Source organism: Scheffersomyces xylosifermentans, assembly GCF_036884685.1.
Source record: "Scheffersomyces xylosifermentans strain CBS 12540 chromosome Unknown RJT20scaffold_4, whole genome shotgun sequence".
NCBI classification, from domain to species: Eukaryota; Fungi; Ascomycota; class Pichiomycetes; order Serinales; family Debaryomycetaceae; genus Scheffersomyces; species Scheffersomyces xylosifermentans.
The window spans coordinates 631,663-651,398 of NW_027042942.1; the positions used below are offsets into that span (position 1 = coordinate 631,663).

Below are 19,736 nucleotides of genomic sequence, written 5' to 3' on the forward strand. Positions count from 1 at the left end.
GTATTCATCTCACCTTGCTAAGCTACATTCTTCGGATACGTTCCAATAGACTTTCTATTAAGATATATATAATTAAATATTGTGTTCAGCAGAAGCAGAGCAATTGGAGCAAAGCAATCATAAAATTAATACGAAGAGTGGTTGAAGTGAAAACGGAAACAGATGCAATATAGCGTTGAACAATGCAATATAGGTGAAAACAAGCGGAAAATCAAACAACAAGAACGTTAGGAAGATGCCAGAAAAAGTAGGGTATGACGATAGACGTGATGAGAGCAGTAAAGTGACTTTATATCAGACTAGGATAGAGTTTATTGATTTCAAAGAAGATGTTGTACAAAATGTCAATTTTATGACATTCAAGTTTCTTTGAAGGCCTTCTTTTTGATAGCATCCTTAATGACGGCAATCTTCTCCAAACAATCAGGTACCTCTTCAGTTGGAAAGTTACCCTGTTTCAAGATCAAGATCAATGGATGTGTTTGAGTCAATCTGTTAGGTGAGATGTGAGTTATGGCTAAACCATTTTTGGATACGCACACCTTGTGGTGGTCCTTAAAGTTGAATTGGAAGTTTCCATTGGTCATTTCAAACATGATGTACTCTGGTGTTCTTGTGTAGCGCCTGAGGAAAACAGTCTCCTTTCTTTCTTCATTCTCACTAACCTTTGACAAGTTTGAATTCATGTATTTGGCAAAGAAGTCCACGATTTCTAATTGTCTTCTAGTCTGTGTTGGGGGATGACTGGCAGAGTTCTCAATACAAGACCAGCCCTCATTTTCGTGGAAGATCAACTCCAAGAACCTGTCCGAGTTGTGTAACTTCAATATCGTGTTGCCATCGTTGAATAATACTCCGATATCATCGTTGTTCATTTGGTAGGAGAAACCATATCTGTTCGAGTAATCCACCCATTTGGAAATCAACGTAGGGTTTTCACAGCGAGGTAATTCCATTGTATCTATGCTTTCATGTTTGGAGTATTCCAATCTTCTCATATTTTGGTAGGTCTCAAAACAGATTTGATTGAGACGCTTGAGAGTGGTTGAATAGTTACTGTTGAAGTTGACCTTTCTAGGTCTTCCTAACAGCGTTGGCTCCACCTCTTGGTACTTATTCTTTGTATCATTAGGTGACAATGATTGAGGTAATAAAGCTTTAGGTTGTTCAGAGTGTAAATCGGATCTCAAGATCTCGACAGGGTTCTTACTCTTTGGAGTATATATACCAGCATTAGCTTTGGTATTAGTGAAGTTTAATGCCGATTGAGCTTTGCCGATTTGGTCCAATCCCGCTGGGGTGCCATTCAAACTCAATTCGTGGGTCTTCTCTGGGAATGGTCCCTTGAACCAATCGTAGTTTAATATTTCATTGATTGTAGGTCTGTGAAGAGGATTCAAACTCAACAAATCCTTGATGAGTGCTTTAGCTGATTCAGAAATTGGCTTGTCCTCTGGGAAGCCGTATTCTGTCTTTTTGATTCTCTCGTAGATTACTTGGACGTCCTTAGCTTGGAATGGAGGCTTTCCTACCAAGAGGGCATACATCATGATACCAATGGCCCAGACATCCACTTCAAAACTATGACCGGTGTTTTTACCTCCCAAAACTTCTGGGGCGATATAGTTTGGTGTACCACAAATAGTGTACTTTCTAGAACCATTGGATGGTAATACAGATGCCAAACCAAAGTCACCGATCTTTAAGTTCATCTCTGGGTCAAAAAAGATGTTACCAAGCTTCAAGTCTCTGTGAATTACTCTTCTTGAATGTAAGTATTTGATTGCACCAACGATTTGGACCATAAAGAACCGCACTTCTGGTTCCGATACTCTCTTTCTTGTCTTTAACAATTCCATCAATGATTGATTTGGACAAATCTCAAGTAGAATGTACACATTGACGTCATCTTCGAAACAGTCAACAAAGTTGACAATATTAGGATGCTTCAAAGACTTGTGAATCTTGATCTCAGATAACAATTTGGTCTTAGTCTTTTCATTTTTGATAGACGCCTTGGCAACAGTCTTAGCGGCATAGATTTGACCATTAGAATCCTTCATCTGGAAACAACGGGCAAAACCACCCTCTCCTAAGAAGTTACCACGACGGTAGTCTCTTCCGTTTCTTGTTCTGACTATAGAAGGAGGAGTCTTACAAAGTGCAGAAAGCTTCTCTTTCTTCTTCTTTGGTTTGACGTCATTTTGTTGGTTCTGTTGTGGAACATCGGCGTTTTCTTTAGAACGTCTAACCGGTTTGATGGGGGTTATGTTGTTGGCCCTTGTGTTGAGCTGGCCACCGTTGAGAGGCTGTAATGGCTGCAATGGCTGAGTACGAAGACTTGACATGGTGTGAGTATGATGTGAATGGGATATAGATACTATTGAGTAACTGTGATGCTTGAAGTTGCCAGAAAGCACCAAAATGTGAACCTTGAAATTACCAAGGGGAAACTATTATCCGTAGGTCTTTAGTAGGCTTTGGTATACTCAATTTCTTTCACTTTGTCTTTAATAAGTAGTTATACCAATAAAGAGAAGTGTTCGTTAGCCGCCGTGAAAAATTCAGAGGCTTGCGAAACCAAAAGAAGAACTGGTTAATGAAGCAGCAGATGAATACCAAAGTTAAGTGATATATGGCTAGTGTGGGTAGAATGTATGCAAGAAGATGTATATTCTACTGAAACACTGTGTCGGAGTATTTGTTCTTGATCTCTTGGGTCCTCAAATGTTAAATGCCTAGGGTCTCACTGACTGTGCTAATGCGTCCCTAATTACGGTAGAACTACTATACGAACACCGTCTTTAACACTACAGAACAGTACTGGTAGCAAGATGACTTCTCGGTAGCAAACCAAAATTCGTATCAAAGTAAACTGGTACCTTTCCAATCGGTGTTCGGATTCCTCGTTCGATATATACTATCTCCAACTTCGACCCTCCATTGTGCTTCTCTTCATGCCCATTGCTAACTATGCGTTTTTGGCACCAAATATTTTCCGTTTTCACGCAGTTGACTGTTTACTATTTTCCCGATCGGAACAATTGCAAAACAAGACAGTTTAATTAGTGTTTATTTACCAAAACACCCTAATTGAGCGGGCTTGAGTCACGTGAATATCTTGAATATTTATGTATTGCCCTAAAGCAGGAATGTGATTGGGGGTGGAAGCGACGCTATTGGCCGGAGGCAGGTAGGCAGATCTGCATTGGTAAGGCTGTTGGAACGGTGCGGCACGGTAAATGGAGAGATCTGGAGAGAAGGAGAAGGTCTGGTGAAGGTGAAGGGGGTGCTAGACGAGGTTTTGGCAGCGGTAGTAGAGAATCCGGCGGTGATGGCTCGCTCCTTTGTGCAGAAATGGGTTGATGGTAACTACGGTAGATTGACGACGACAACCTGAGCCCACTCTGTGGACCATACACAGTCGCCTAGCGGCTTGTAGTCTACTCCCTACATTGTTTTACAGGTCACTGAAGGAATCGAAGACTGGCGCTGCCATTTTTCACATTGTTTGTCTAATTTTAAACTTAATTCATAACTGCATTAGGCAACGCATACGTCCTCCAAGAACAGTATCTTCTAATGACATCACAAACGTATAAGATCTCAATGCGAGGAAAGGTAAATATCCACAATACGACAACATATACAGAGGGTGGCCCCAAATTAGGAACAACAATGCAATATATTTTCCTAAATCATCTAAAGTACATTCCTTCATCCCGAATTTCCGTATCTGGCATGATATTGTTTTGAAATTGGACTGCTACCAAGGTATAGCAATATCGTTTCTACTTTTGGGGCGTAACTTGCAATTAGGCCTTCGTAGGCTGTAAAGTCACATTCAAGCATGAAGCATGGAATACTCTGATTCCAGAGGTTTGTCTGTCAGAGATAGGAAAAATAAACATGTGCGACCAGATAATGATCTTTGCATATTCGTAATGATATTTCCATCAAGGGGAATGGCGGGATTTTCCCTTAATGGAAAACTAAGCATTAAAGGGCCCGGGTTCCTGAACTGGCATTTATTAATTCATTCATCGTACTGCTTCCTACATCTGTCTATAAGTCTATTATGTCAGATTACAATATTACATACAGTTCGTTATATAGTACAATGAGGCTAATGTTTTGCATCTCATCAATTCAAGTAACCCTTGCAACCAGGTGCTCCACACAAACATCTGATTCTCTCTTCGTCATTCGTTTCCCTCTCGAATTTGTAGTCATATGTCAATTCTTCGTTCGCTTCAATGTCCCGTAATGCGTAGATGACAATTCTCTTTTCACCTTCGACCTTAATAATTTTGGCAGTACAACTTGGGCTGCAACAATGGTTGATGAACCTAGCTATTCCACCTTTTTTGGTTGCATCAATGACAGTATTTTCGTCAATTCTGAAAAGATAAGACGATCCAATACCTGTCTTTAAGTACCCCTTTTCACGGTTTTCAGCTACTTGTTGTCTTATGCTTTCTCCAACATACTCGATAATCATCTCCTTTGCTGCAATTGGTTCCAAAGCATACAAACCCCAATTGTGAATCGCTGATCTAGCGAACGAAACAGGCTTTTTACGTTTTGTCAAAGTATTCAAACTCAAAACTTCTGTTTCATTTCCAAGCTGTGCAGTAATATCTGCAGCAAACCTTCTATTGTTTGCACGATTAACACGGGAACTTTGAATTGCGTTGTTAGAAGAACTTGTTTCATTTGGTCTATTAGAAGACTCTTCTTCATCCTCTTCATGCTGCACAGTCTGAAGAGGTTTATGAACCTTACGACGATGCGGTAAATATTCTGCTTTATCAATATCGTTAATCTTGTGATATCCTTCACTTCTAAATGCCCCGGTCTTGGACTCTAAGCGCGAATCAAGTTTTTCAATCAATTCAAGATCCTCCACAATTTCTTGTGAGGCACTCTTGATATCTCTTTGCTTCCAAGCCCAGTAATCAATATTAGAAATCTTAGAAGGTTCTGGATTAAGTTCCTTAAGTACTTGTAGTGCTAAAGCCACGTCCTCTTCGTCTTTGATAATGTCCTGTAAAAGGTCTAAATCGAATTCTTCCCTAGGAAGAAGAACAGTTTCTTCATATACTGTAAACGGTCTGCGTTCAGTTGGTTGGTACTTAGCTTCCACTTTAGAGTAGTCGATCTCAGCTTCATCTTCTTCCTCCTTGTCTTCTGATTTATTCACTTCGTCTTCCTTGACGCTTATTGAATTCAAGATGTCCGTGGGCTTGTCCGAAACCGCCTCAGTTGCATTTTCCTTATCATGTTGTTCCTCTTCCTCTTCTTCCTCTTCCATTTCTTCATCAGATGAGGATTCATACAAGAAAGATTTCTGTAATCCTGTCTTCTTTTGCTTCTTGACAGCATGTTCATCATCAGCGTCTTCGTCATTACTGATACTGGTAGAAGTGGAGCTTCTTTCTCTCTTAAGAGCTTGGCTCACAGGGGTAGCGGATCTACTAGAGTCTTCCTCCTCATCGTCAGAGTCATGGTCATAGTTAAGGGCATGTTGCATTGGGATAAGACTCTTCTTGAGAGCCTTCGATTTCTTAGGCGATTCTGCCTTTTTCTTAAATGATGGCAATGATTGTTGTATCTGGTTCCTTCTACTTGCAAGCAACGAAAGGGCATCTTGCTTGAGTTGGTTCGATGAACTTATGATGGAAGTTGGTTTTGAAATGGCCTCTTTTGCTTTGAGTTCTTCTACTAATTTTGGATACTTGTCATGGCTCAAGAGATCTAAAACCGCTGGAGCTATGATTCTTTCCCTAATATCTTTGGCTAAGAAAGATTCGAATTCTTTGATCAACATATTTGTAGCTTCCTCTATAACGTCGTTTTTGGATTCCTTAGAGTCTGCAATTTCACTTTCTGTCGTGGTTTCAGAAGACTTAAAGCCCTCTGGTATTGCCAATTCCATATATAACCTGTATTCAAAAAATTTTCTTCCATCCTCATTTAAGAAACATCTCTCACATTCTTTTATGGTGTTGAAGACAATATAGAAGCCCGTTCTGTCCGACAAAACTCTGGTCCAGTCGTATTTATTGAGAGCTCGTTTGATATCTTGAGAAGTCACTTTTTTAGTGGAAACATATTTATCATGAATAAGAAGATAAGGGCGTTCTTTGATATACTTGGAAAGGTCCTTTGGTAGAAAAACACCTGGCACAATTTTATTGTGATGTCTGATGGAGAGCGTGCTTGTGTTCGGTAAATATTTAAATCCCTCCACCTTATCTTTACTAGAAGAAGAAGATTTGCTTGCACTGTTACTGCCATCACTGCCAGTGTTGGAGGTTCTTTGTTGTAGTTCCTTTTTCTTCTTCTCCTCCTCTCTGTTTTTCCTTTGTTCTTCTTCTTTTCTTTTCTTCTCCTCTTTCTTGTGCTGTTCCTCTACCTCTTGGAGCCTTCTCAATCTTTTCTTTTCTTCCTCTTCCCTCTTATTACGCAAGACTCTCAATTTATCTCTCGCAAGGTCTATCTTCTGTTTCAACAACTCGTTGTCATTGTCATTGAGTGCTATTTTTAATTCCACTCCATCAACTTTGGCATGCTCTATTTTCATAGTATTGATGAATTTCTTGGCCAATCTCATGGCTTTCTCAGGGTTTCCCAGAAATTTGAAAGTAGCTATACCGAGAGGTACTGCGTTCATGGGATCGTTGATGAACTTCATGTCTTTAATAGGATCCCCATAACTTTTAAAGTAGTTAGTCAAGTAGATCTCGCTTGTTGTCGAAGGCAAGTCCCATACTACAAGCTCGGTTTGCGGAGCTGGTCCCAAGGAATCCTTGTCAAACACGAATTTAGGTTGCGGTAATTGCTTGAACGGAAACTTCTTGGATTTCTTGTTGGGTCTTTGGAAATACAAAGTGACATTTTCACTTCTTGGATCTACCAACTCCAGCAGTGATACCGAGTCTCCATTGAATCTAATCTTCTTTGAAGTTGTCTTTCTTTCAGCTTTTGAGAGAGCTTGATCAAGTTCCGGATCGTAGAGCACCTTATAATTCTTTCTTGGATCTATTTCACGAGAATATGGGAATTTGCTGGTATAGTCTGAGTGATGCAAAAGTTTGGTAAAGGAGCCATCGAACGGGTTTACTCCAGTTCTAGGGTCTGTTCCTTTGATAAGAGTATTACCTGTGGCACCGTTCGAGCCATTTCCATTCAATTTAGCATTATAGGCACTTCCATTACCGTTACTTTTGATGCTATTGTTGCTATTGCTACGATACAAGTCTGAGGATTCTGGGCGATATGATGATCCCACTTTGGGCAGATTATGACCTGATGATCCATAAGATCCCGAGGTGGTACTCTTAGTTCCCGAATGTCTAGCGTAGTTGGTTGTAGATGAAGAAGTCGTGGACTCCGATTTAATGCTGTTAGATGAATTAGGAACATACCTGTTATCGCTGACTTGGTAATGAGAGCCACGATTAAGGCTCAACATAGCACCTGAGCGATATTCGCCGTCATCCACGCTATTAGAAGCGCTATGTGACTGGTACCTGTCAGTTCTACTGCTTTCTTCATTAGGAACGTACCGAGACAGTGACAGGTAACGGGCATCTCGGCCACCGTAGCCTCTGTAGCCGCGTCTGCGGCCGCGAGACATGCTATATATAATAAATACCGACTATTTATGAACCACGAGGCACCTGCTGTGTATTCTGCGAGACTAACTAGGGTTTACTTTGGCCAACTCGAGTGACTGCTATTGTCTTATGCTAGTTAAATTGGGTTGGCAGATTGGTGACTATGCTACGATCTTACCACATACACAAGATAAAACAACAAAGAAAAGCGTTCCGTGTGTACTACTACCCACCACGACAAGTCCTATGCAATTGGTTATACAAAAACACCCCTACGTACTACCAATAACTGGGACCTTTACTAGTAGAAATACTGTTGATTATGGCATTCACTAAATTGTTCAGATACTCTCGCGTTTGGCGGCCTGCATATATTCCATTAGGGAAGCGGGACGTATATACAGGAGTTGATATGTGGTTTTCTGCAGGATGGAAGAGAGGAGGGGAGACAAGAAAACAGAATCGGAGAGGGGCCTCATGCAGCCAAAGCCAAAGTTAGAAGTGCCGTGGGTGCGAAATACGTTTGTAGGGGAGGTAGTTGGTGTAGTTAGAGTGTCTGGTTTAGTTAGTTTAGTTAGTATTGTTCGTGTAGTTAATGTAGCTGGTGTAGTTAAGGTAGCTGGTGTAGTTATTTTAGAGTATAGTCAGATAATGGGGCGTGTCTATGGTGTGCGGAGTGGTTAGCAGTTTATGGCATATAGATATAGAGTAAGAGGCCAAGGATATAAAATTAACTACATGTATGTAACCAGAGGAGAACTTTAGAAGATGTTGCTTGTGGGTATACACAACGTAATAGAGATAACAATTCTTAGGAACTGTTTTGTGGATTCACAGGTATACCGGATTTGATTCGAAGTTCTTGTGGAGTAATCTTTTGCATCTATTATATGTTAATATGCATTACGGGGTCTCTTCATTGGTACATAATATAGAGTATTGTAACTTATTCCAGTACCAGGATTCACATGAAATTGATCTTTTCATTGTATTCGATACACATCCGAAACCTTTAAAATATCCGTTTATCGGGCTCATCATAAGCGAATAACAAACTTCAGGTGATAAGATGCCACGAACTTAGCTGCCAGTGAGCACTTGTAAATATTCGGTATCAATAGCAATATACAAAAAATCAAGATAAATTCCTAGACGAGTTAGGTAACACAAACTTGGAGTGAATTGAAACAACTCCGTACTGCCCCATAAGCTACCTATAATACTCAAAAATCTAAATCTTCTCTTATGGTGTGCAACAATTCGCTACATGTCTGCCCTTTAATACCTGGATCCAAATTGATTTCATGAATTTTACATCTGCCACTGGACTACATTCTTTCTCTCTTTCGTTTTAATATTGGCATTAACCTATAAATATATGAAGAATAATGTTGATATGCAAGAAACAGCAGTACTACTGCTCCCTCGGAACTAAAGTACAATGAATAAAGGATGGTATTGACAGAAGTGTCGTTCTGCAAGAATATAACGTCGAGTCCTCTATTTGGTTCTAATATGCTTCAATGGGCCAGCAGAGTGGTAAAAGTTGGCAGAATAGTCCTTCTTTCTGAAGTGTCTAGACTTTGGCTCTTGTACGTAATGGTCCCATCCCTGTCCTTGAGCAAACCTGATAGCTGCCTCCTTGGTGTCGAATTTCATGATGGTACCTTGCATGTAGTCAGAGGATCCTTGGTAACCGATTAAATCGTTCTCCCATCTGTTGCCCTTTCCTAAGACATCCCAGTCCAATTTCCAGTGGTCTCCGTTGTGATGTCCCGACTGGGTGGCTGCTTTAGATTCTTTGTATATTCTAACCACACGGGAAGTGATCAACTCCTTTGGAGCTCCAGATACAACCTCCTTACCTGTGGAGATGCTTTCAGCAACGTCCACAGCCTTGGCTTGCATTGAACGCACAGAAACTGAGAGAGAACGGGCTCCGGTGTATGCAAATGGTCTTATCACTGATCTGGACAACATGTTCTACTGGTAATGGATGCAAAAAATCACTTGACTGTTCTGTCTTCGATTACAATGAATTGATCGATCTTTTACTGCCATAATATCCATTTAAGGTAAGCCAAAATTTGTTAAGTTCTGGTTGGCTCAATTGTAGTATCAGGGTTACCCGGATGTTGAGGAAAGCCAAGCAACAAAAAGAAAATGGCATATGTGTTGATGTACGGATGTTTCACATTTTAGGGAAATCTCACTGAAAAATTGAATATTGGGGAGAGGTCACGTGAGTTTCACGTCTTTGGATTATTAGAGAGACAGTCTAACAGTGTGTATGGATAACCTTTGAAGATTGAGTTGTATATCTTATATATCACATATTATATTATTTCAAGCATCAGATTGAAAGATTTTGAAGTACCGGGAATGAGCAGTAACCAACAGAATACTCTCAAGGATATTATTCCGACACATGTTGGAGCATACCCTCCACAATTGCTTTCGTTCGTTGACTCGTTATATCAGTTAAGTCTCCAGAAGAAACCTACCCTTCCCAACCGAGCTAACGTAGCAAGATACCATATTTGCGCTTATTTAGCAGTGGAAAAATACCAGAATATACTATCGCTTCCAGAGCCAGAAACACGGAAAATTCCACTACAACCAAAGGTAGTAGTGAAAATTATAGATGACTTCAGAGAGAACTTGGTCAATCAAATCCAGTCGCCTTCCTCGACTCCAAAGTCCACACGAACGCCGACCAAGGAATTAGAACTGGCTTATAGCACTCCATTTTCAAGCCCTACAAAACTACGGAACAATGCATCTCCTCTGAAAGTGCAAAGACCAGTAAATGGGTCGCCCTTGAAGCGACTACAAGGACTTAAAGATGATGTTAGGACACCCAAGAAGAGAAAGACACTTAATGGCTCCTCACCGATGAAAAGCAACGATTTAAGAGATGAAGAATCGCCTTTCAATCCTAAACCTTCATCTAAAAGTGCAACAGAGAGTCCCAAGACTCCGACTATTTATAAATACGACAGAAAACATGTCAGCATAGTAGACTTCATTACATTTGCGAATAACTTTTACATTCCGTCGGACATCACACCCAAGATGATAGAGACCTTTCTCGTACACAAGCATAAGTTTATCAAGAAGAGTGAATGGCTTTTAGCGTGCGGAATGATCAACGCAGCATATATCAGGATCAACCATAAGCTCTTAACGGCCAAGATAGGAGCCAGACAGGAGGTGAATAATCAACTTTTTCAGTACCAGAAAGGAGGCTTGATGAAGTGGAATATGCAGCTATTCTGCGACATTGTAGAAGACTGGATTAAGGATGAACCTTGGATCCTCGAGATCGAGAGAAAGTACATGTATGGCAAGCAAACCATGCAAGAAATGCAAACAATAAAAGAAAAGGACGCTCGAATTGGCCCTGGGTGGACCTTAATTGAGAAGTTTGGTTCAATGATACACGGAGACGTTCTATATGAGTCCCAGAACCAAATTGAGTACTACGATACATGGAAACAAAGAGTTTTGGCTAAACTAGAGAATTAAGCTGATTGAAGAGAATAAAGCTGATTGAAGAGAATTCCACATATAAGAAATGCCTATATTTAGAGGGCTGCAACTTCGGGGCTTACCCGGACACAAAGACTTGTAAAAAGAATTAGACGACATGTAAGGACTGACCGCAATAGTTAAGGAAATAATAGAGAGGGAGCCACTAAAATATGTCCAAAATATGTCGTAATGTAGAAGTATCGTTACCTATACTAGCCAACAACAAGCTACTTACAAAATACAACGAGACTTCCGAATCCTCCACATCTCGTTCATTCTCAGGTTTCTTCAGTTCATCTAACTAACAGGGTAATTCATCACGAAACAGTAAAAAAAACTTCAGTGCGAATTAATCGCGGTCTGCAGACAGCGTCTTTTTTCACAGAATTTTACACTTTACGTTTGGCACAGCTTATAAGCATCTAATAAGACAGTGTTTAATAGTAAGTATAGCAGTGGAGTTGTAGTGCTTATAGTAGATATCGGTGGATAAGACAGTAACACGGTAACTAGATACATCAGCGAAGAGAATCGGAGGATTTTCTGTAATTTGTTTCTGCATTTTACCTGTTTTGTTTGCATATATTTAACCAAGCGTTAGTTGGCGTTAGACTTGATCTCTTCACGTTAAATTTCATTGAAATTGGAGAAGAACGAGTGAAGTTTCACAATATTGAAAGAAAATCGCTTGAAAAGTGTACAGTACTGCTATAAGATAATGACTGCCGTGACCACAAAGAGAAGACTCTCCGACGTCTCGCTAGAAAATGGCACTAGCACCAGTGCCAACAAAAGGTTCATGCCTTCATCTTCTAACATACAACATGATGATGAAGATGACGAAGAGTACATATCGGACATCTCTGCCTCGCCTCAGCCCATCTTCGACCTTCCAGTGGCAGCTAATAACAACCAGTGGCAACAAACTATAACCAAAGTCGTGAACGCCGTGGTTTCCATCCAGTTCACGCATGTTAGTAACTTCGACACGGAGAGTTCATTAGTCAGTGAAGCCACCGGATTCGTGGTGGATGCAACAAGAGGACTTATTTTGACCAATAGACATGTGGTTGGCCCGGGCCCATTCTGCGGTTACGTAGTATTCGACAACCACGAAGAAGCTGTAGTCAAACCTATCTACAGAGATCCTGTTCACGACTTCGGCTTCTTGCAGTTCAACCCACAAGACGTGAAATATTTACAACTCAGCCAATTGGAATTAAAGCCTGATTTGGCCAAGGTGGGAACTGAAATCAGGGTTGTTGGTAATGATGCAGGTGAGAAGTTATCCATTTTAGCTGGTTTTATTTCCAGACTTGACAGAAACGCTCCAGAATATGGCAGTTTAACCTACAATGATTTCAACACTGAGTATATTCAAGCTGCAGCTTCTGCATCTGGTGGCTCCTCTGGTTCCCCGGTCGTTAATGAAGATGGACATGCTGTTGCATTACAAGCTGGTGGCTCGACTGAAGCCTCGACGGACTTTTTCTTACCTGTTTACAGACCTTTGAGAGCTCTTAAATGTATCCAAGAGTCTAAGCCAATTACAAGAGGAGATATCCAAGTCGAGTGGCAGTTGAAACCATTCGATGAGTGCAGAAGATTGGGATTGACACCAGAGGCCGAAGCCAGAGCTAGAGAGTTATTTCCAAATAAGATCGGCCTTCTCGTAGCAGAGTTGGTTTTGCCACAAGGTCAAGCAGATGGTCTCATCAAAGAAGGGGACACATTAATCTCTATAAATGACGAAGATATATCTACTTTCATCAAAGTAGATGAGATATTAGATGCAAATGTTGGAAAAGATTTGAAGTTTGTAGTTCAAAGAGGAGGAGAAATCATTACTCAGACAATAACAATCGGTGATTTGCATGCTATAACTCCTGATAGATATGTTGATGTTGCGGGTGCATCTTTCAACAACATTTCATACCAAATCGCTAGATGCTACTGTATTCCAGTGAAAGGTGTTTTCATCAATGATGCTTCTGGCTCCTTCGAGTTCACCACATACGAAAAGACTGGATGGTTATTGGAAACCGTTGATGACAAGGCTACTCCAGATTTGGACCAATTTATTGAAGTCATGAAGCAGATTCCCGACCGCCTGAGAGTTCCTATTACATACAGACACGTCTCCGACCTACACACAGAGCATGTTCTGACCATTTACATAGAGAGACACTGGCAAACAACCTTCAGATTGGCTGTTAGAAACGATACCACAGGATTATGGGATTTTACCGATATCCAAGATAAGCCTTTACCACCAATAGAACCAAAGCCACTTAACGCAAAGTACATAGACATTCCATTCAGTGACGAGACGAAATCTGGTTGTTCATCCCTTGTCAGATCACTTGTGCAAGTCAGAACCATTGCCCCGGTTCCTATGGACTCATACCCGTATCGAAAGGAGATTTGCTATGGTGTAGTTGTTGATGCCGAGAACGGCTATGTTTTGGTATCAAGGAGATTTGTTCCACACGACATGTCTGATATCTTCTTGATTTTTGCAGAATCTATTGACGTTACAGCTAAGGTAGTCTTCTTGCACCCCAATCAGAACTATGCCATAGTGAAGTACGATCCTAGTTTGGTATTGGCAGATGTTAAAACTCCCAAATTCAGTACAAAACCATTGAAGAGAGGCGAGAGATCGTTCTTTATTGGTTACAATTACAATTTGAGATTAGTGACCGACGATGTGAAGATCAGTGCAATTTCATCCTTGAATGTTCCAGCGGCATCTTTGTCACCGCGTTACAGGGGCTATAATTTGGAGTGTATTCTTTTGGACAGTAAGATCAGTGTAGAGTGTGACAGTGGTGTTTTGGCTGATGATGATGGAACTGTACGTGCGTTCTGGTTAACTTATCTAGGTGAATCAACCTGTGACCAGAGCAACGATAGAATGTATAGAATGGGATTAGATGTGACAGATGTCTTGAACGTTATCGAGTCCTTAAAGAAGAACACCATCCCAAAGAATTTGAGAATTTTGGAAGCTGAGTTTACGTCTTTGACAATCTACCAAGGTAGAACAAGAGGTGTTCCTCAAGATTGGATTGACAAGTTCGAAGAAGTTTGCGAAGATGAAATTAAATTTTTGACGGTGGAGAGAGTTGCAGCTCCTACGTTGAACCAGAAGAAAATACCATTGAAGACTGGTGATATTGTGTTGTCTGTCAATGGGGCTATTGTTAAGAATATGAGGGATTTTAAGGAGATGTACACTAAAGAGAGCTTGGTCTTTAGACTCATCAGACAGAAGAAGGAAATTGAGATCACTGTTCCAACAATCGATACCACTACTATTAACACTTCCCATGTTGTTTTCTGGTCAGGTGCTATTCTACAGGCACCTCATTTTTCTGTTCGTCAGTTGATGGAGAAGGTCCCTTCAGAGGTTTATGTCACAAGAAAGAGCGCTGGAGGACCAGCACATCAATATGGAATTGCTTCTAACAGTTTCATCACTCATGTCAACGACCATGAAACTAAAGATCTTGAAAGTTTCATGAAAGTTGTCAAGGATATTCCCGACCACACATATGTAAAATTAAGAATAATGTCTTTTGACAACGTCCCCATTGCAATTTCGTTGAAGTCGAACTACCACTACTTCCCAACATCAGAATTAAAGAAGCAGCTTGATTCCGAGGAATGGATTGAAATCGAACACAAACAAGAGGAAGAGACCAAAGAGAGGAAGTAGAGCATAGAAAATGTACATAGATAGTCATATTTTGTATAACACATCGTCAAATACAAAAGAAGAAATAAATTTGAAAGTGTTCAATACTGATGTAGAGTTTTGGATGTAATAAAGAGAAATGTCTTCCGATAGATGTCTCGACGAAGATTCAGAAAAAGGTACATCCCTTTCATCACTTTTTATGTATAAAGAACCTCTCATATTTAATACACTAGCTACCTACGGAGCCTCTCGTATGTCTCTTTCTTATTGTTTCAAATGATTGTATAAATTAATTCTATATACACGATTCTATACCTATTAACATGATTCATTATTATTGGAAAAACTCTTGGAGCTTCTTCAAATGACGTCCCTTAGAGCCGACAGGGATAAAAGAGTCCAAATGACGCAACGAGTTAGCACTGAAGCCTCCGTTACCGTGATTTCTACCAGCTTGCTTTCTCTTGATTCCAGTACCGGTCTTGATAAATCTCTTAGCGGCAGCCTTGTGAGTCTTCATTTTATTTCTTGTTTGTATCAACGTATTCATAATTGGCTTCTTGCCAAAAACTGCCTTAGTGGCAGACGCGAATAAGTTCCCTATCATACCGTGCTTCCTACAATGATATGCTTGTACCTTTAAGAGCCTGTTAACAGTACGTTTTTCACTGATAAACTGAAAAATTCGAGGGTCGTGCGAGCAGCCAATATTAAATGGGAGGTTCTATAGTGGTATACTGCACACAGTGCTTCAATATAACTAGATAGCCAGTATATGCTACGTAACTAATATTCATAAATAGATAAAGTTTAGTTATAAGATTTGGTTTTAGGAATTACAGTAGGTGGAATTCTCGGGTGGGGTTTATGTAAGGAATGCATCGTCGAATGTGACATTCCATGGTAATACAGTAGTGTAGTCAGACGTGTTGTCTGCGAGTTACATTGTTATCAGCAAGGGTCTTCTACTCCTCTTCGGAAGAATAGTCACCAAGTAAATTAGTCGAGATCGCCAATGGATTAGGGTTTAAATTATGCATATGTGATGTTACTCCTTCTAATACTGGCTGATCATCTTCTTTCGTAATACTGACCCTCGCTGATTTCAGATGTCGTATTTCATCATGGGATGGAGATGTGAATCGCCTTTTTCGTATACGTGCCTTTGTTGCGATCGAAGTCTCTGGAATGGCGGTTCCAGACACCGTCTCGGGCACTTCTTTGCTTGCTTTTTTCTTTGCCCTGTACCTCTTTAATTCTTCCAGTTCTTCCACCCGTTCATTGCGTTCTTTGTCGTCTTGTGCCCTTTTTAATTGCTCGTAGAATTGAGCCGACTTTTCATCAAGCTTGTAGGACGAATTCTGGGCCTCCATTTGCTCCTGGAATTCCCTCTGTTTCCTGTCTGTTTCAAATATTCGTTAGTAACGTGCATACATATTGCAAATGACAGAGATGTCTATAAAACAACATACCTCTATTTTCCTGCAATTGTTGGTGTAAAGACTTCCTTTCACCATCAGCCACTTCTTCGACTGGTGGGGTATTTCTTGCAAACCTGCTGTGTGTTGGCACTTTGGGGTCATTCACCGCGCTGGCTTCATTCTGCTTTACAAAGTCGGGCATTTCCTATCTTAGATACCGACCCAATCTTTTCGACGTTGTAGATTAAACAACAAGCAGGAAAAGAACTTCTTCTTGTACATTGGATTTACTCTTCCATAACTCTTAATGCATTTGGAATTTGCTTTTGTGATCAACACTTATTTTCCCGAAACGTCGAGTGACACAACTATTTTCTGCTGCAAATTATCCGGAACATTTCCGCTACCTTTGGAAATAATTATTTAATTTCTCTCCTGACTACACACTAAATGTCTACAACACATTGATTAGCGGAGTGGAAAATATTGCGGGGCATAGCATAAGTTTGTGTATTTGTTCCTGAGAAAATTCTAGGTAAAGAAATGCGTATATGTCTAATCTACGATATAGAGACGGGCTTCGTATGGAGACAAGAAGTCGTCGTCAACTTTGTCTACGTTAGAATGAACAAGCTTGAATTGCCCTTCAATTAATTTCTCAAATTTGACTGTGTCAATAGAGAAGTTCAAGACAACGTATGCCTGTGGTGAGTCGACATTAGGTTGGTGTTTGACGTAGGTGAAGAGCTTTTCGTTATCGAAATCCAAAATCTTGAAAGAACCGTGAACTAATAAGTCTTGGTATTGCTTCCTAACCTTGACAGACTTTTTCCAGAAATTTAAAATAGAGTTTGGATCATCAATTTGAGATGCAACGTTAACTGTCTTGTAGTTGTCATTAACTCTGGTCCATGGTGTACCAGTAGAGAAACCCGCGTTCTCAGTGGCATCCCATTGAACTGGGGATCTAGCGTGGTCTCTTGCAACAAGATTAATTACATCCATCAATTTCCTTTCCTTCTCTTCAAAGTCTGGATCAGCACCGTACTTCTCTTTAAATTGAGCGTAGTAGTTGATCGTGTTAATATCCTTGTATTCCTCAATAGACCAGTCTCTTGGTAAGTTCTCCATAGCAATCTCCTGTCCTTGATATATGAAAAGAGTACCAGTAAGGGTAGTTTGCAACAAAGACAAAAGTTTAGCTGATTGGGCGGAATGCTTGATGTTACCAAACCTGGTTACAGATCTAGGTTGATCATGATTCTCAATAAAAACAGTAGACCAGGCATCAGTGCCTTCGATGAATGCTCCTTGCTCCTCAACAGCTTTTTTAAAGTCTGTTAACTTCCAGCCATTGTATCTAAATCTATCGCCAACAACAGAACCGACTTCGACAACGTTGAAGAGGAACATCATATTCATCTCCTTTTCTTTTGCACTAACATATTTCAAAGCTTCTTCACGAGAACAATGACCAACCTCACCTACTGTCATGGCATCATAATTTCCAGTAACTTTAGAGTACATCTCCTTGTGGAATTCGTGAATTCTTGGTCCATTCTGAGTGTACTTGTCACTTGGTTGATAAGTTTGATCTGCGAATAAAACTGGAGCATCTTTATAGGATTGTACCTTGGAGTATAAACCAGCAGTATCGATTCTAAAACCATCCACTCCCTTTTCGTACCAGAATTTGAGAGCAGAGTCGTAGATTGCATTTCTTGTTTCTTCATTCTCCCAGTTCAAATCTGGTTGAGTTTTAGCAAAAAGCCTCAAGTAATATTCATCAGTCACTTCATCATATTCCCAAGCCGAACCAGAGAAGTGAGAACCCCAATTATTTGGAGGCAACCTCTTTCCGTCTTTATCGTATCTAGGCTTCTTCCAAATGTACCAATCTCTCTTTGGGTTAGTTTTGGACGATCTTGATTCCTTGAACCACTTGTGCTCACTGGAGGTGTGGTTAATGACCAAATCCAAGATTAACTTAATACCGCGCTTATGAGCACCATCAATTAAAGCTTGCATATCATCCAAAGTACCGTACTTTGGATAAACGCTCTCGTAGTCGCTAATATCATATCCCATATCATCTTGTGGAGAGTCATACATTGGGCTTAGCCAAATAACGTCAACTCCCAAATCCTTGATATAATCTAAGGTTGAGATAATTCCTGGAATATCTCCCATACCATCACCATTGGAGTCTTTGTAAGAAGCTGGCCATATTTGGTAAACAGTGGCATTTTTCCACCAAGGGTAGCTGATCGTCATTTTATTTGTTGTCTTTAGGTTTAGAGCTCAAGAAAAGTGGAGGCCTGCGATTTTCAGCTGCTCCATAACCATTAGTCCTTCAAGATGGTGGGCAAAATCACTATATTTATAAGTGTAAGTCTTCTAATAGAATCACAAGTGAGCAAAGTTTATCGGGTAGACTTTCACTAGAGGTGGAAGAGTTGGCATCTCGCTGACAAAGGGAAATCAGGGGACCCCCAAAATCAGTGCTAAAATAATGTCAAACAAGTGTCGATGATAGAAATGCATGAAGTGTGGAGAATGCAAGTAGGAGATTACAGTTTTGGAATACATAACGCCAAGTGTCACCATAGCTGCAAATTGTCCTTTCGCAAAGTTTGTTGTGCGCCGACTCGGAAAAATTATGGAAAATCTTTCTGTTTTGGGGTAAAATGGGAATTTCTTGTTCCCCATCTTTTAATTAGATTAGTTGCTTTTTAGGCACATCGCAAAGAATTGGAAATAGAAATAGTTATACCACTTTCTGGGGTGCATATCTCAATTACAGTCATTACAATGCAATTATTGCTTGAAATGTGGGATAACTGTTTATGACGTAGCGGTAGTGGTAACGAGAATTGTTGCGATTGTTGCGATTTTGCGAATGTATTTGCGCCCTGGTACTTGGAACCTCGCTTGATTTGGAGTACACGCAACCATTACTCTCTAAGCCCCCACCCGAGAGGAGTGGGAGGAGAACTGCAGAAGATTTGTGGAGACAACTTAGGTTGAGTCCAGTCATACAAGGAGTGGATGTTCCACACATTGCACCCCCTCGAGGTGAGCTGAGACGTATAATTCATCCAGATTTTAGTTAATTAACTAATGTTTACAACAGTGGAACAAGTTATGTCGTGCCCCACCTTCATTTTCCCGGCTTCCAATGCGTATATGCCCAAGGAACTATATGCCGAAACTGTACAGCCTTTCATGCCTCATATGCAATATCCGAACACTACCAAGACCTTCAACTACCGCTTAATTATGCATCACCCCAACAACCACATTTCTTTTTGACTTTTGACACCGCTTGTCGGAAATGGTATCTGTAACCATGCCAGGAATGGACAAGTGTTGCTCGAGACATCCTTTCTTGAGTTATTTTATTCCCTCTGTCTTCTCCGCGCCAGGAAATATGCTTCCGCCTTGTCACTTATTCGG

The 19,736-nt window shown here is 40.5% G+C and overlaps 7 protein-coding genes across 7 annotated transcripts; 2 read left to right on the forward strand and 5 right to left on the reverse strand. All coding sequences in view use genetic code 12, as the record gives it.

The window, feature by feature from the left end:
- Positions 1-266: 266 nt before the first annotated feature.
- Positions 267-2,579, reverse strand: CDC5 (polo kinase). Its single transcript, XM_064920092.1, has one exon. The coding sequence runs from the start codon at positions 2,346-2,348 to the stop codon at positions 360-362; it is 1,989 nt and encodes a 662-aa protein (XP_064774264.1). The 5' UTR covers positions 2,349-2,579; the 3' UTR covers positions 267-359.
- Positions 2,580-4,134: 1,555 nt separating this feature from the next.
- Positions 4,135-7,923, reverse strand: SET1 (histone methyltransferase). Its single transcript, XM_064920093.1, has one exon. It carries the CDS (start codon positions 7,640-7,642, stop codon positions 4,145-4,147), a length of 3,498 nt encoding a protein of 1,165 aa, XP_064774265.1. The 5' UTR covers positions 7,643-7,923; the 3' UTR covers positions 4,135-4,144.
- Positions 7,924-8,714: 791 nt separating this feature from the next.
- RJT20DRAFT_42298 (uncharacterized protein) lies at positions 8,715-9,675 on the reverse strand. The gene has a single exon (XM_064920094.1). It carries the CDS (start codon positions 9,600-9,602, stop codon positions 9,123-9,125), a length of 480 nt encoding a protein of 159 aa, XP_064774266.1. The 5' UTR covers positions 9,603-9,675; the 3' UTR covers positions 8,715-9,122.
- Positions 9,676-9,943: 268 nt separating this feature from the next.
- RJT20DRAFT_42302 (origin recognition complex subunit 6) lies at positions 9,944-11,611 on the forward strand. Its single transcript, XM_064920095.1, has one exon. It carries the CDS (start codon positions 10,005-10,007, stop codon positions 11,148-11,150), a length of 1,146 nt encoding a protein of 381 aa, XP_064774267.1. The 5' UTR covers positions 9,944-10,004; the 3' UTR covers positions 11,151-11,611.
- A 1-nt stretch (position 11,612) lies between these two features.
- NMA111 (Nma111p) lies at positions 11,613-15,093 on the forward strand. Its single transcript, XM_064920096.1, has one exon. It carries the CDS (start codon positions 11,875-11,877, stop codon positions 14,875-14,877), a length of 3,003 nt encoding a protein of 1,000 aa, XP_064774268.1. The 5' UTR covers positions 11,613-11,874; the 3' UTR covers positions 14,878-15,093.
- Positions 15,094-15,492: 399 nt separating this feature from the next.
- Positions 15,493-16,580, reverse strand: RJT20DRAFT_42307 (uncharacterized protein). Its single transcript, XM_064920097.1, has 2 exons — positions 16,332-16,580; positions 15,493-16,261 (listed from the first exon to the last, which is right to left on the reverse strand). Exons 1-2 carry the CDS (start codon positions 16,480-16,482, stop codon positions 15,825-15,827), a joined length of 588 nt encoding a protein of 195 aa, XP_064774269.1. The 5' UTR covers positions 16,483-16,580; the 3' UTR covers positions 15,493-15,824.
- Positions 16,581-16,625: 45 nt separating this feature from the next.
- Positions 16,626-18,980, reverse strand: RJT20DRAFT_118282 (uncharacterized protein). Its single transcript, XM_064915869.1, has one exon. The coding sequence runs from the start codon at positions 18,552-18,554 to the stop codon at positions 16,836-16,838; it is 1,719 nt and encodes a 572-aa protein (XP_064774270.1). The 5' UTR covers positions 18,555-18,980; the 3' UTR covers positions 16,626-16,835.
- Positions 18,981-19,736: the final 756 nt, after the last annotated feature.